Below are 16,205 nucleotides of genomic sequence, written 5' to 3'. Positions count from 1 at the left end.
ACACGACTGAAGTGACTTAGCATAGTGTATCTATGGAGAAGGCAATGGCACCCCACTCCAGTACTCTTGCTTGGAAAATCCCATGGACGGAGGAGCCTGGTAGGCTGCAGTCCATGGGGTCGTGAAGAGTCGGACACGACTGAGCGACTTCACTTTCACTTTTCACTTTCATGCATCTGAGAAGGAAATGGCAGCCCACTCCAGTGTTCTTGCATGGAGAATCCCAGGGATGGGGGAGCCTGGTGGGCTGCCATCTATGGGGTCGCACAGAGTCGAACACGACTGAAGCAACTTAGCAGCAGCAGCTTTATATTTAGGTCTTCAATCCATTTTATTTTTTTGTGTATGGAATTAGGGTGGAGAAGGAAATGGCAACCTACTCCAGTATCCTTGCCTGGAGTATCCCTATGGACAGGGAACCTTGGGGCTACAGTCCATGGGGTCGCAAAAGAGTTGGACAGGACTGAGTGACTCAACATCAACAAATGGTATTAGGGAGTGCTCTAATTTCATTCTTCCTTCCTTGTTGTTAAGTGCCATCAGGGTTTAAGTCTTAGAATTTGGGAGCTGCTGTTGCTGCTGCTAAGTTGCTTCAGTCATATCCAACTCTGTGCGATCCCATAGACAGCAGCCCACCAGGCTCCCCTGTCCCTGGGATTCTCCAGGCAAGAACACTGGAGTGGGTTGCCATTTCCTTCTCCAACGCATGAAAGTGAAAAGTGAAAGTGAAGTCACTCAGTCGTGTCTGACTCTTAGCGACTCCATGGACTGCAGCCCACCAGGCTCCTCCATCCCTGGGATTTTCCAGGCAAGAGTACTGGAGTGGGGTGCCATTGGCTTCTCCGAGAATTTGGGAGGCTTTGTGGTAAATTGATGTGTTCAGTTCCTCGAATCATGAATCCAAATTATTTTGTGAGGACAGTTTACAGCCCTTCCCAAATGACCTGGTTTGGCTCCTAAGTAGAAGTGTAACATCTTTCTTAGGTTCCCTAGTTGTTCCAAGAATATGGGAACTTCTTCAACACAGGTGATGTGTATTTAACCAGTTTTAAGGAAGAACTACATTCCAGATACTTATTTCTGACATTAAGGATGAGGCTATCAAAACTCAGAATAAATTAGCTGATATTTCATTGTATGTCTTGATTAATTAGGAAGTAATACATAAGGAAATTTTTACCACATCACATCTCCTAAATACAAAAAACTGATAATTAAGGCTAATTTAAGACTCTTGGGAAGCCAAAAAGGGTTAGAAGTCAAAGAATAGGAGATATGATTAACCTGAGATGAGAGACAGACACAGGTCCTACCCGTAAAGGTTTGCAAAGCGTGGTCCGTTATCCGCAACATTCACATCACCTTAATAGATATGAGAACTTTGGGGGCTCACCAGATTTATAGAATCGGAAATTCTGTGGGTGGGCGGGCCCTGTTTTAACCAGAGCTTCAGATAATTCTGATGCCAAAGGTGATTATCTGTGAGCTAACTCCGTGTGGAAGAGAGGAGCTTGTGCTAACGTTTCTGGTGGTTGGAATTTGAGAGTTTGGAGCTTCGAAAGTCATAATCAACTAACTCGAGATCCGGTTTCTGGTCTTTTCTCATGTATAAGAAGGGAGATAATCCGTAACCTACTCTTTTCTAAAGGGAAGGAACCTGAGGAGAGATTGTTACAGCCTAAGTTGCCCCTTCCACCTAAAAGGATGGAAGAAAACTGAAGACAATGGAGGAAGGAAGAAATGATGAGGGCACAAGACTGCACTGCCACTAACTATGCAACTGCTAGCCAGGAAGGGCCCCAACGACCAGCCCCAAGCCCCGATTCCCCCACCCACTGTTAGATCAACGCTGTAAGACGGGCACCCCACTTCCAGACCCCAGCCAATAGCAACACAAACTTCTCAGCCAATCAGAGCCCTGCGCTTTTTCTGGCGTTCTGCGTGCTGCCCTGGAGACGGGTTGGACCGGTCCAAACGCGGAGCGGTGCGGAACTCGCAAGGCCGGTCACCGACGCGCTGAGCCTTGCCTTCCCAAGCACGTTCTACCCCGGTTTGGGGTCGATCGGTGGACTCGTCCTAACGCTAGGCGCGGGGCCACTGAAGTTGACGCGGGGCCATTGAAGTTGGCCGTAGCGGCTCCACTTCCCGGCCCCAGCCAATGGGAACCGAAACTGCTCAGCCAATCAGCGCTGGGCGCTCAAAGCGGCGTTCTGCGTGCTGCCTTGGAGACCGGCTGGCCGAATCCAAACCCGGAGGGGTGCTTCACCTACACGGCCTCACGGTGTTCCTTTTGCGTCCCGCCTTGCTCCATTGCTTCGCCCCTGGCCTTTGGCCAGTGGACTCGTCTTCAGGCTCGGGGGCCGAGACGTGAGCATTCGAGCTAGGTATCCCATGGACATGCGGATTCTCACCAGCGAGCGAGCAGGTGAGCGGCAGTGGCGGTTTTAGGGGCCACGAATTTGTGTCCCTGTCTCTCTCAGTGTTCGCCGGTCTGCAGGGGGGCCGCCCACCACTCTCTGTCCCTCCGTGGACCCTTTACCCCCAGCGCCCCCTCTCTCTTCGGGCTCCGCTTTTTTGTGCTTGTGTTGAACTCTAAAAAACTTTTGATTTAGGTGTACACGGAACACCTCTTCTAGGACCTGGGTTCTGGAGATGCGCTTTATAGACACCTCATATTCGGAGTTTTATCTCTTAAAACTCTGGTTTAGCTTCCTGGGTTCTAAGCTGGCTTCGCTGACTGATGTCGTTGGACGTGGGGAGGCAGTGAAAGCCTCCAGGTTGGGGGGGTGTGGTGCGGGAAGAGAGGGTGTTAACGTAGAGACTTAAGAGCCTACGCTTTCGAAGTCAGTCGAAGCTCAAAACCTGCAATTGATATGGTCCGAAAAGTGCTGCGAGGAGGAGCACCAGTTTAGGGCTCAGTGTAGTGCCCGACGTCTCGTGCTCTCGGGAAAGGTTGACTTGGATTTCTAAGGCAGCTTGCAACCGGAGGGCTAGTTAAAACGCAAATTGCTGGATCCCGCTTCCAGAGTTTTTGATTCAGTAAGGTCTGGGCCCCATGGTGGGGAATTTGCACTTCTCAGTTCCCGGGTGTTTCTAATGCTGCTAGAGAGCGAGTTTAAAGATTTGAAGGTGTGGATGATTAAGAGGAAGTTCTTGTCTTCACCTGCGTGCCCCTGCTGCCTGCTCTTGTTTCAGAGTTTGAGTATAGGCCCAGCCCGCTGAAATCATAAATGCTTCAACTGCTCATAGGTGTGAGTTGCTCTGATGATACCTGGGTGAACTTGCAGATTAAGAGACTTAAAAGACGCACAATGCTTTTTAGAAAATGTGCAAGACTAAACTGAGGTGTCTGGGAATGCGCACTTGAATGAGAAAACTATAAAGAAACGCATGGAAGTCAGGAGAGTGATTACTTTTGGGGGGAGTATTGAGGAGTTGTGATTGTTGGAGGCTCAGGGAAGGACTTCTTGGCAAAGTGCTGTGGCTGGTCTGGGTGGTGATTACAAGGATGGCCTTCTTGTAATAATTCTTTATATGTTTATTTTGTGGGTTTTTCTGTATTTGTGTTTTGTTTTACAATTTAAGAAATTACAACATTTTAAAAATGTGCATTAGGAAGTCTGAGGTGAGGAACATCCTTGGACTGAGTAAAAAAAAATCTTACAGACAATGGTTTTCAAATCTGAAAGATAACTTATAAAATAGTCTGATTGAATTCTTATTTTGGTCTAAGGAAGTTGAGTCCATAGAGGAAATACTGCAGGTAATAAACCACCCTTGTCTAAGCCTACTCTGTAATTGGTATGTTTTGTTAATTTCAGGCGGTGCCCTGCTCAGATGCCTCTATTCAGTGAAAGATTGAGGAAATGAACTTGGCCCGACTCAAATTCAAAATTTTAAGATTTTATTTTTTTTTCTTGTGGCCTAAAAACTTGTTCTAAAGGAATCACTCATCTTATATAAAAACTTTTTTTAACATCTTATGCTGATGTATATAACCAGTTTATAACCAGTTTGTGAACATTTAAGATCTCAGGTTACTTTTTTTTGGACACATAATTTCTCCTGTTAAGGCTGCATTTTGGTGGCTCAGGACTCAGGACTGGTTCTCTTTGCTGGAACCAAAAGACTACCAGATATTTCTCCAGGAAAGATGGCCTTATTTGGCATCAGCAGGGAGTTCCAATTTGGCATGTGTAACCACGGCAAGACATGGTGCAGTTCCCCAGCTTGGCAGGGGAGGAGAAAGATTTTATAAAGGGGAAGAGTAAGTTGGGAAGGCTGTAGTAAACAAAGACTCCATTGACGGAGTCCTTGCTAGGAAAGAAGAGGATTCATTCTTCTTCCAGTTGAGCTCGGTATCATCACAGGGTATGAGAGCGCCCCACTTCTTGTCTCCCAGCTCTGTTTAATCGAGATTTTTGTTTAATATGTATATACATATTTTACATTTCTCTCTTTTGATCAAGATCTTCCTCTGAAAGCATCGCTGATCAAGAGTCAGGTTTTGTAGTTGGAGAGGCTTTTTGTCCCTCTATGTCGGAAAGTATCTTTCCTGGGTGTAGTGTCTGAGGTGGAGGGGAAAGTGCAGAGTGGGAACCTGTTAACAGTTACCAAGGAGGGGTAGGAGAGAGATCTACCAGGCACTTTTAATCTAAAATCTCTATGTTATCAAGATCACAGACATTGGTGATCATTTGAAGTCTTATGCCATAAGCTAAGGTTTGGCGTTGGCGACTGAATGGTTAGCCCATTCAAGATGGCTGTTCTCTTGGTTTCTGTACATGCCTTGCTCAACCACGCCCTACTTCACTCACAGGACTGTCCAATCCTCTTCATTAGTCTCTGGTACCTGATGAGCCCACCTGGCATCAGTTCCCCTGTAAATGGTAGACTCCTCCTCCCTCAAGTAGTGAAGATTGCTGCCGTGTCCTGTTCTGCCTGCTGTCTGCCACACACAGTGGATTGTCTCTCCAGCACCTTGCTTCAGGCATTTAAGACCCCGTGTCCAATAAGTCATTTATGTCTCTGTCGCTGACTCCAGGCTCTCTCTCTGAGACTGAGCAGTTACAAGGCTCGTGGGCCTTCAGGGTGCAGCCCCGCAGTGACAAACTTCCAGCAGGCCAGATCTGCATACCTTGGGAAAGCTGTCTCATTGGATGTTGTCTGCTTTAATTCCGCAGAATAGTTACTTTCAGATCCAGTCAGAAAGTAAAGTCAGGTCCAGTCAGAGTTCTGCACTTTCTTTAGATGTGTGACATGAATCCGAAAGTTGTGTTCCTTGGAGTTTGGTGGCACAAGGGTTGGTTAGTAATACTCAGTAGGGACCTTTCTAGTGATGCTGAAGATGGTTCTTCCAGAAGTGTCTTTTCCAGTAAATTAACTCTCCAGGTTGCAAGGTGTGATGCTGGAGGTCTTTGTTTCCTTAGGGTGCCCTATAAAAAGACTGCCCTGCCAAAACATGGTTATTTTTCATAGAAGCAATTAGGCCTTTCAGTATTGGAGTAACTCTATATTTATTAGTTGTGGATTGTAAGAAGCAGGAGCCCAGTGCATTGGATGTCCTGTGACTATCTCAAGAGGTTGAGAGTTTCTGAATTACAGAAGGGGTGGATCTGAGATTTAGAAGGACCAACAGCAATGCTTTTGGTCGAGATATTTGGAGGGCCTCTGTATTTTGCCAGTTGAGTCTTAAAAATGCTGGTCCTTTAGCCCCATAAGAGGCAGTAGACTGTCTGCAAGCAAAGGATTCAGTCCAGTGTGACAACACACAGATCATGACTAAATCATACTTTATCTGTTAGATGATGCCGTATGTAATCCATTTGCCACTAGTTGATGTTTCCCCAGCGGTATTGATTCATGAAGGCCGTATTTTGTTAGTAGACTGACAAAATGCATGTACAGGGATAAGGAGTGGGGATTTTAGTCTCTCATAGGGCAGGGCTGTTCCTTAGTCCAAACCAAAGCTTTTTCTCTTATCAAACCAACAGTTGTTGAATTTCTAATCTTGTTTTTCCTTTTCTGAGGCCAACTGTTGGCCCTTTGTGCCAGTTTTTCTAAATTATCATTTTGGGAAATATCTCTTTGGATCATGACAGAGGTTTGGTTGCTGTTGGTCCCTTTAAGGGCAGCATTTCTTGCAGCAATATTAATAGCAGCCAGGTGATTTTGTTCTGCTTCTGGAGAGTCAAGCTTAGAATGCCCCAGAATCTTAATAATAGCTCACCTGGCAGGTGAAAGTACTGCTTTTAATCATTTCTGAACATAGGAGCACTTAAAATTTTATTTCTCCTGGAAGTAAGGAAACCATGTTACTTCCTTAGCATTCCAAGATTTTGAACTACTCTGAAAGCACATCATGAGAAATGCTGGGCTGGAGGAAGCACAAGCTGGAATCAAGATTGCTGGGAGAAATATCAATAACCTCAGATATGCAGATGACACCACCCTTATGACAGAAAGTGAAGAAGAACTAAAGAGCCTCTTGAAAGTGAAAGAGGAGAGTGAAAAAGTTGACTTAAAGCTCAGCATTCAGAAAACTAAGACCATGGCATCCGGTCCTATCGCTTCATGGCAGATAGATGGGGACACAGTGGAAACAGTGTCAGACTTTATTTTTTTGGGCTCCAAAATCACTGCAGATGGTGATTGCGGCCATGAAATTAAAAGACGCTTACTCCTTGGAAGGAAAGTTATGACCAACCTAGACAGCATATTAAAAAGCAGAGACATTACTTTGCCAACAAAGGTCTGTCTTGTCAAGGCTATGGTTTTTCCAGTGGTCATATATGGATGTGAGAGTTGGACTGTAAAGAAAGGTGAGCACTGAAGAATTGATGCTTTTGAACTATGGTGTTGGAAAAGACTCTTGGGAGTCCCTTGGACTGCAAGGAAATCCAACCAGTCCCTCCTAAAGGAGATCAGTTCTGGGTGTTCATTGGAAGGACTGATGTTGAAGCTGAAACTCCAATACTTTGACCACCTGATGCGAAGAGCTGACTCATTGGAAAAGACCCTGATGCTGGGAAAGATTGAGGGCAGGAAGAGAAGGGACGACAGAGGATGAGATGGTTGGATGGCATCATCGACTCGATGGACATGGGTTTGGGTGGACTCCGGGAGTTGGTGATGGTCAGGGAGGCCTGGTGTGCTGTGGTTCATGGGGTTGCGAAGAGTCGGACATGACTGAGCAACTGAGTAGATGGCATATCTACTATCAGTGTAAGTTCTTGGCTGAAGTATAAGCCCCTGTTGTTTAGTTGCTAAGTTGTGTCTGACTCTGTGCAACCGCATGGCCTTGTAAAAGACTACATCAGATTGTTATTCACTCATGAATATAAGGTGATTTTGTTGGCCAAGAAAATGAAGTTGTTATAGTGGGTGGTTTAAAAAAAAATGATGTGAAAGAGTTGGCAAACTTTCTCCAGTAAAGGGCCAGATAGTAAATATTTTAGAGGGTGTGCAGGTCATAGGGTCACTCTTACTACTACTCAACATTGCTGTCATAGGTGGAAAGCTTCCTTAGACAACATCTAAATGACTGGACATGGCTGTGATCCACTTATTTACAAAGGACTCAGCAGGCTGGATATGGCCCAGGAACCAGTAGTTTGCTGACCACTGACTTCGAATAATATTTGAATTGACTCTTAAAATGTCTGTGGGTTAGATAGAAATACTATCATTCCATATTTATTTATATAGTGTTTTCACATGCATTGTCTCATTTCTCATAAGTTATGGTTAGATGTAGCTTACTACCCCATTCATTACACAGTTACTGACACAAAGTGCTTTCCGGTGTAACAGAGTAAGAGCTGTATCAAGATACATTGACTGAAATCTCATTCATTCCCTGGTTTTGTTCCATGTGTTCAAAATAGCTGTCATTTTCATTATTTTTGTTAAGGTCTTATCACTAGGGAGTTGAATATTGGTTTGTGAATTGTTTTATTTTTTTTTCTTAGTTTTTTTTTCATTTTACAAAAACAAAGACACTTGTATCAACATTTGTAGGTGGATTTTTGAATTGATAGAATTACTAGAGTTATTGATTACATATTAAATAGCTTAGGCTAATCAGTCGTGCAGCTAGTTTGGGTTTTGAAATGTCATTTTTGTTTACTTTTTAGGAGTTAGAGATGCTATTAGACTGTCATTTTACCGAAGGTGAGAAGTCAACCCAGAGATGGAAAACTTCATCCTGTATGAGGAGATTGGCCGAGGAAGCAAGACTGTGGTCTACAAGGGGCGACGGAAGGGGACCATCAATTTTGTAGCTATTCTTTGTACTGATAAGTGCAGGAGGCCTGAAATAACCAACTGGGTAAGTCAAGTATGTTTCTCTCTCTTTGGGAAAAGGTGATCAGATGGAGTAAGTAGTATGTAAACAGAAGTCACTGAACTCACTGTAGCAGACGGTCCATTTTCAGTCTGGAATGGGTGACCTTCTCTCTTTAGTGCCAGTAGTCCTGAATAATGGCTACTAAACATACTCAAGTATCAGTAATTAGCAACTTAGATTTCTGGGTTTTGTTTTTTTTATGAGGGAAAATACAGTCTGTATCAGATCACTTAAGAATAAATTTATTTGACTGTGACAGGACTTAGCTGTGGCAGGTGGGATCTAGTTCCCTGACCAGGGATCAAACCCTGGCTCCCTGCATTGGGAGCTAGGAGTCTTAGCTACTGGAGCATCAGGGAAGTCCCTAGATCATTTACTTTTAAATTTAGTACATGATTATGAGGCTTTCCAAAGGAAGTACATTAGGTGAGAGTAACTTGGGTTTAAAATAGTTGTACCACTTTACATCCCAGACTCCTTGGCCCAAACCTAGCTTTTTTTTTTAATTGTGGAAAAATACACATAACAATGGAGAAGGCAATGGTGCCCCACTTCAGTACTCTTGCCTGGAAAATCCCATGGACAGAGGAGCCTGGTGGGCTGCAGTCCATGGGGTCGCTAAGAGTCAGACACGACTTAGCAACTTCACTTTGACTTTTCATTTTCATGCATTGGAGAAGGAAATGGCAACCCACTCCAGTGTTCTTGCCTGGAGAATCCCAGGGACGGTGGAGCCTTGTGGGCTGCCGTCTATGGGGTCACACAGAGTGGGACACGACTGAAGCGACTTAGCAGCAGCAGCAGCACACATAACGAAGTTTATCATCTTAACCATTTTTAGTGTGTAGTTTAATAGTAAGTTATGCCTATTACTGTACAGCCATCACCGTCTTATATGAGGTACCTTTCAGAAACAAAGTACAATACAATGGTGATTGCCAGGGAAAGGGGAAATGGGGAGTTATTTAATGTGTAGAAATTTTCATTTTTGCAAGATGAAAAGAGTTCTGAATGAATAATCACACTCTTGGTACTTAGCCAAAAGAATTGAAAACTTAGGTCCACATAAAAACCTGCACACAGATGTTTACAGCAGCTTTATATGTAATCAAAACAATCAAGATGCCCTGCAGTGAGTAAATAAACAAACTGGAACATATATACACTGGAATACTGTTCATTAATAAAAGGAAATGGGCAATCAAGCCACAAGTAGACACAGAGGAACCTTAAATGGACGTGGTTTGGTAAGAGAAGCCAGTCTGAAAAGGCTGCATAGTGTATGATTCCAACCATGTGACATTCTGGAAAAGGCAAAACTATGGAAACAGTAAAATAATCAGTAGTTGCCAGAGTTTGGGGGGTCGGGGAGAGTGGGAGGGATGAATAGGCGGAGCACAGAGGATTTTAGGGCAGTGAAACTCTTCTATATGACAGATGCTATAATAATAAAAGTCACTACCGATTTGTCCAAACCCATGAAATACTTGGTTTTCCCCAGAGGCCCTACCGTTATACATTCCCACAGCAGTGTGCAAGGGATCTCATTTCTCCACACTGTGGCCAACACTTGTTATTTTTGTCATTGTTCTTGTTATTTTAAACAGCTGTCTTCACCTGCGTGAGGAGGTGTTGGCTTTTGAAAGGCATGTGGACAGTTGAGGGAAGACAGGTGTACGGGACAAGATGCTCTCTAGTTGGTTGATTCAGAACTGGGAACGGGAAGAATTTCTCTTTTGATTACGTTTTCACTGAGGTGAGAATCTTAAGTCTTCAGTTAGGGGAAACGGGCAGGCAGTGTTCTAGAAAAGAGAAAAGAAAAGGTGTGAATAGGTCACCTGGAGGGCAGACTGGCTGGGGCCCTTTAGAGTGGGGACCATCAGTGGAAGGCAGAGCAATCAGCATGGTTTGTGTCTGCTTCAGTGCCTTAGGTGTACGCAGACTGTGGGGAGGGTTGGATTGAACCAGAATTGCAGTCCTGGAGCGAGTGAGCTGGAAAGTGAGTGGTGGTCATGGATTAGGATGTGTGGAAGAGATTTTGGAGAGAATGATGTTACCAGTTAAAAAAAAAATCTAGCAATGCTGTCCAATAGATATATAATGGGGGTTATAAATCTAACTGTAAAGTTCATAGTATTTACATTGAAAAAGGATAATAAATAGGTGAAATTCATCTTATTAATATATATTCATCTCATGAGATTAATAATACCATGTATTATTTTTCCAGTGTGCAACCAGTGAGATACTTTTCTAATTTTGATGTTGATTGTTGGGTGTCTGGTGTGTATTTTACACTTGAAGCTCATCCCAGCTGCCGCTCCAGAGCACAGTAGCCCTCTGTGGCGAGCACTGGCCATAGGACCTCCTGCACTGGCCAGCGGAGGCTGCACATGGGCAATGGAGGTCCGGGTGGAGGGTGAGATCGGCAGAGCGGTGTCTGGAAGAGTAGGTACTTGGCAAGTATTGAGTGATGGGCAGGGTCAGGAGGAGTGTGCTGTGGCCTGAATTCTTTTGGGGTTTCTGTATCTCCTTATTTTTTCATGAGGACCTCTCCTTCCTGAGCCAGAATTAGCGAGGCTCCCTTTAAACTTATTTACCCAGGGTTCTTCCCGTTTTCTAGTGGCCTTATATTGGGGATTTATTACAAGATGCTCCTCAAATTCTCCCTTGGTCACTCTGTTTGGTTTTCTCCTCATCTGTCTTCTAAGTCATGTAGATTAGTTTTCCTTTATTTTTATTACAATATGAGCCCACCAAGTTGTTCCTGGAGCATGCCAAATTCTATGTCTTAAACAGGGAGCTCTGTATTTCTACAAACTATGGGCTTATTAGCCTGTGTTGAGTGACAGTAGAATTTCTGTTTTTTTTTTTTTTTTTTTTTTAAGAAAATCAGAAAGCAAGGATCCAGTGCACTTTGATAGTCAGTCATCAGCAATTGAGTCGTGATGTTCTATACACATTTTTGTAGTTTTAGTTCCTATATTTAATGGGATTTTTAAAGTGGGAAAGCCAAAAATCCCCAAAGCTACTTAATATTTTTTAATGGACACGCTTTTGCATCTTTATTACTGAGTTTTTGAATTCACTCTTTTTTTTGGTATACAAGTATTATAATCCATTGGAAATGTACATTTTCAGATCAGTATGTTCACATTAGGGCTTCCCTGAAGGCTCAGATGATAAAGAATCCACCTGCAATGCAGAAGATATGAGTTTGATCCCTGGGTCAGAAAGATCCCCTGGGGAAGGAAATGGCAACCCACTCCAGTATTCTTGTCTGGAGAATTCCATGGACAGAGAAGCCTGACAGGCTGTACAGTCCATGGGGTTGCAAAGAGTCAGACACGACTGAGCGAGTAAGCACATAACCATCATTCTTAATGTCTATATTTTAAATTATTTATTATTTTATTCCACTGAATAAGTTCCATTGTGTTCTTATCTATTTCCCAGGTGTGATATTTAGGTGTTTCTTAATAGATTCAAAGATTTTAAGAACTTTTTTTCTTAGTGTGAATGCTGTGTGTTTTTATAGGTCCGTCTCACCCATGAAATTAAACACAAGAACATTGTAACTTTTCATGAATGGTATGAAACCAGCAATCATCTCTGGCTAGTTGTGGAGCTCTGCACAGGTAGGAGCAAAGAAGTGCTACGATTATAGTCGCCGTATATTGCTTTGAAAAAACATATGATGTAGGTTTTGTTATTTTTCACTTTTCCTTCTATTATGAATAGAAGCATACTATTGACTACATTAACTTGAACATCTATTGTTTGATATATTAGGGACAGGAAAAAAGCAAAGGTGTTTGGTAAGAGGAAGAGATGCAGTTTAGGGTTAACTTTACTTTGGTATAAAATAATACTAAATCATCTTCATAAAATTTAGACATAATTTTTAGTGATTGATCAAACAAGTTTTTCCATTCAAGAAAAATAAAAGATTTGAGGTCAACTACCTATTACCTAATTAGTTCTTATTTTTTTTATTCTTAGGCAAAGGATACTTGATTAGCAATATAGAAAAATAGATGAATCAACAAATTCCACCACCTGGCAATGATTAGAGATAACATAGCTCTTGCTTGATAAAATTTTCCAAGACTGTATACAGGGAGAAAGGTGACTAAATACATAGGTATTGTCTGGACTTTTAGTTTCACTGTCTTTAGGAAAAAATGTAAGAAGTACCACAGTTATACATTGAGTAATAATAAAGAATCATTAAATATTAAGATAAAATGTAATAATTTCTAGCTTTATGAGTCTTTTACCTATTGGCCCTTAGAATTTATGAAGCAATTATGAAAGAGCTTATCTGGAATAGTAAATTATTTGCATTTTGCATTTTATTTTTTGAATCAACGGGAGGAGACGGTGGTTTAATTTCTTTCATAAGATGTATACACTGTTGAGGTGATCAGGGGACTCCACCTGTGTTACTTTTTGTTTCAGCAGTTATTTCTGACCCCTGGCTGTTGTAACAACCTAACTCATTTATACCTGTGTTTGGAATAGTTCCTCACTCACTGAACAAAATGAACAGAACTCAGAATGCCTCCTACCTTCATCACAGGAATTCTGATTGAACTTTCAGCTGCCAGCTAAGACTTCCTTTTCTGTGAACTTGACTTCTAATTATAATCTTGATCCTAAAAAAAAAAAAAAAGTTTGTTTCTGACACTTAGGTGGTAGAGTTATGACAGGGACCTTGGAAGGATATAGATGTGGAATTCACAGTGTGTCTGCCACTGACCTATTATTTCATCAGTGGTGTACATCAGAGTGTGTAATTTCTAACACTTAAGGAATAGCACCTTTTTGTGTCAGGCGGTACTTGCGGAATGTGACCTAACTTTGCATGGGGGTAAACATGACTGTCCTTTGCACAGTGTGATTAAAGTGTACCGTTTACAGTAGCACTTAACGCTAATTTCTGTAGCTGTTTCTTTCCCAAGGGGTCTGGAGTGAGAGATCACAGTGCCAGAGCGATTCTTCCTTCACTCCACTGGCATGTTTATTGACTGTCCTTCCAGGCCGAGCAGCCATTTGTCCTTAGCTGGCTCTGGAGTGTGGAGCTTCCTGTTAGGGTTCCTGGACCAGTGTTCATTCACGAGTATGTTTCCCCGTCAGATTGTCCAGATGGACTGATTTGATCATGTTTTAATGCTCAGGTCCCAGCATGGAACCTTTCTAGAGGCACTGTGTAATGCTGGTGTTAAAGTGGGTGATTTTAATCAACTTGCAGGTGGTTCTTTAGAAATGGTTATTGCTCAAGATGAAAACCTCCCAGAAGATGTAGTGAGAGAATTTGGGATTGACCTGCTGACTGGATTACACCATCTTCATCAACTTGGCATTCTCTTTTGTGACATTTCTCCCAGGAAGGTAATTCATAAACGTTTTGATTCCCTGACTGTTTGTGTCTCAATTTATAATGCTTCCTCAAAGATATTTTTATTTTTAGATACAACTTTGATCTATTTAGAGCATCTTTAAATTTTTTAGTCAACTTTTTTTTTTTTTTAACAAAAGGAAGTACATAGTATTATATTTTAGGTTCCTATTTAGCTGCCTATTGAAGTACCTTTTAGAAAGTGAAATCTCCCCTCCTTGCAGGATTCTCGGAGTGAGTATCATTGCTCTTGAGGTATGTTGTGAATGATGAGCTCAAGAGACCTATAGAATAAGACTCTTCGTTCTTAAATTATAGTTCACACTTATGAGCCATTATTTTAGTTTGATACTGACATTCTTGACAATGTGTGTTTGATTCCTGCTATTTTATATCAAACATTTTTCTTTTCTGGTAGAAATAATTACCCATCGCTAGATTTGTTTCCAGAGAAGGCAATGGCACCCCACTCCAGTACTCTTGCCTGGAAAATCCCATGGACGGAGGAGCCTGGTAGGCGGCAGTCTATGGGGTCGCACAGAGTCGAACACGACTGAGCGACTTCACTTTCACTTTTCACTTTCATGCATTGGAGAAGGAAATGGCAACCCACTCCACTGTTCTTGCCTGGAGAATCCCAGGGACGGGGGAGCCTGGTGGACTGCTGTCTATGGGGTCGCACAGAGTCGGACATGACTGAAATGACTCAGCAGCAGCAGCAGATGTGTTTCAGTGTTGTACAGTCACAGACCTGCTTAGTGTCTGAGTCACATCAACACTGACACTGAGATGCTGTGTGTCCTGGACCCGTTACCTTTTCTGTCTCTCTGTACCTTAGGTTTCTTGCCTGTGATGTGGGGGGGTAGATATTTCAAGGAGATAGTGAGAATTACATATTATGTTTAGGTGGAATTTGCAGTCAGTGGCACCTGTTACCTTTACAAGTCCATAGTCTTAGGGATTGTATGTGTTACTGGTCTTAGTTGCTGCTGCTTTTCCTTTGTTAATGAAATGAAAAGTTGAGTATGTTCTTGTTAAATGTTACTTTAGGCCATCTGTAGAAGAACGTAATGAAACCTACAAAAAAAAAAAAAACTCCATAAAAACTCTCTGTAACAGACATTCTTATTTGAAATCTTCATATACTTGTTTGAAGACTATAATCACTTAATTGTGTTACAGCCCTGAAAGCAGCTGTGGACAATATGTAAATGGATGGGTGTAACTTTGTTTCAAAAAAACCTCTATTTGTGGACATGGAAATGTCAGTTTCATGTAATTTTTACCTGTCAAGAAGTATTATTTTCATTTTTTTCAACCACTTAGAACCAGGCAATGGCACCCCACTCCAGTACTCTTGCCTGGAAAATCCCATGGACAGAGGAACCTGGTGGGCTGCAGTCCATGGGGTCGCTAACAGTCTGACACGACTGAGCAACTTCACTTTCACTTTTCACTTTCATGCATTGGAGAAGGAAATGGCAACCCACTCCAGTGTTCTTGCCTGGAGAATCCCAGGGACAGGGGAGCCTGGTGGGCTGCCGTCTATGGGGTCGCACAGGGTCGGACACGACTGAAGTGACTTAGTAGTAGTTAGTAGAACCCTAAAAACCATGCTTAGCTCATGCTTGTACAGACATAGGCAGTAGCAGTATATGGCCCAGAGGCTATACTGTGCCAGTTCCTACATGTGAGCTCTTTAATGAGGTCTCGCATCAGCTGTTCATAATCTTGGCGCTTCAGGCTGATTGATAAGGTAACTTTTACTCTAGAACTGGGTTTGGAGGAGTTCCAGCAGGATGCTTATTTTTGTGGATGGAGTTCTGTTGGAACAGCCACACCCTTTCATTTATGTATTGTCAGGGGTTGCAGACTTGAGAAGTCAGGGCAGAAACCGTATGGCTTGCAAAGTCTGAAATATTTACTAACTTAAAAAAAAAATTATCTGCCACCTACCGGTGGTTCTGCAAGTGTGTTCCCTGGACCAGCAGCATCAACATTACCTGGAACTTGTTAGAAATGCAGGTTGTTGGGCCTCACCCCAGACCGGTTGAATCAGAAACTCAGGGTAGGGACTAGTTATTGTCTTAACAAGGCCTTCAGGTGCTCAAGAAAACCACAGTTTAAAAGTCACTGTGGTAGACTTAACTGACATCCTTAATATTTGTAACTAGAAGTAAAGAGTAAACTTTAAATTGCTTTTGAGATCAAAAAGCCCCTTGCAAGGGAGGGAAAAGATAAAGGTAAGAGAACACTGGTTCCTGGTATAGTTTCAATAATCAACAGATAACTTCTCATCATAAATTATATTAGCAGACTTGAGCACTTTTCATATGCCAGTCACGGTCAGAAGCCCTTTGCATCATGTATAACCTCAATCCTTAAAACTATCTGAAGTATCACTTTCCCCATTTTATAGGTGAAGAGACTGAGATTTACAAAGGGTAAGTAATTTCT

The 16,205-nt window shown here is 42.5% G+C and overlaps 1 protein-coding gene across 10 annotated transcripts in view; it reads left to right on the top strand.

Annotated features, from left to right (window-relative positions):
- Positions 1-1,061: 1,061 nt before the first annotated feature.
- Positions 1,062-16,205, top strand: part of ULK4 (unc-51 like kinase 4) — a 505,777-nt gene continuing 490,633 nt past the window's right edge. Inside the window, exons 1-4 of one of the 10 annotated variants that reach the window (XM_045163886.1) lie at positions 1,062-2,425; positions 8,136-8,329; positions 11,886-11,985; positions 13,602-13,741. In XM_045163886.1, coding sequence (XP_045019821.1) covers positions 8,192-8,329; positions 11,886-11,985; positions 13,602-13,741 — 378 coding nt within the window. In that variant the 5' untranslated portion in view covers positions 1,062-2,425; positions 8,136-8,191. Of the gene's footprint in view, positions 2,426-2,478; positions 3,250-7,113; positions 7,225-8,135; positions 8,330-9,954; positions 10,104-11,885; positions 11,986-13,601; positions 13,742-16,205 lie in introns of those variants that run through there. The other 9 variants (XM_045163884.1, XM_045163883.1, XM_045163885.1 and 6 more) reach the window with 9 other exon arrangements.

This window comes from Bubalus bubalis, chromosome 21 (genome assembly GCF_019923935.1).
Source record: "Bubalus bubalis isolate 160015118507 breed Murrah chromosome 21, NDDB_SH_1, whole genome shotgun sequence".
Taxonomy (NCBI): Eukaryota; Metazoa; Chordata; class Mammalia; order Artiodactyla; family Bovidae; genus Bubalus; species Bubalus bubalis.
This window is presented reverse-complemented; position numbering and strand designations above follow the sequence as displayed.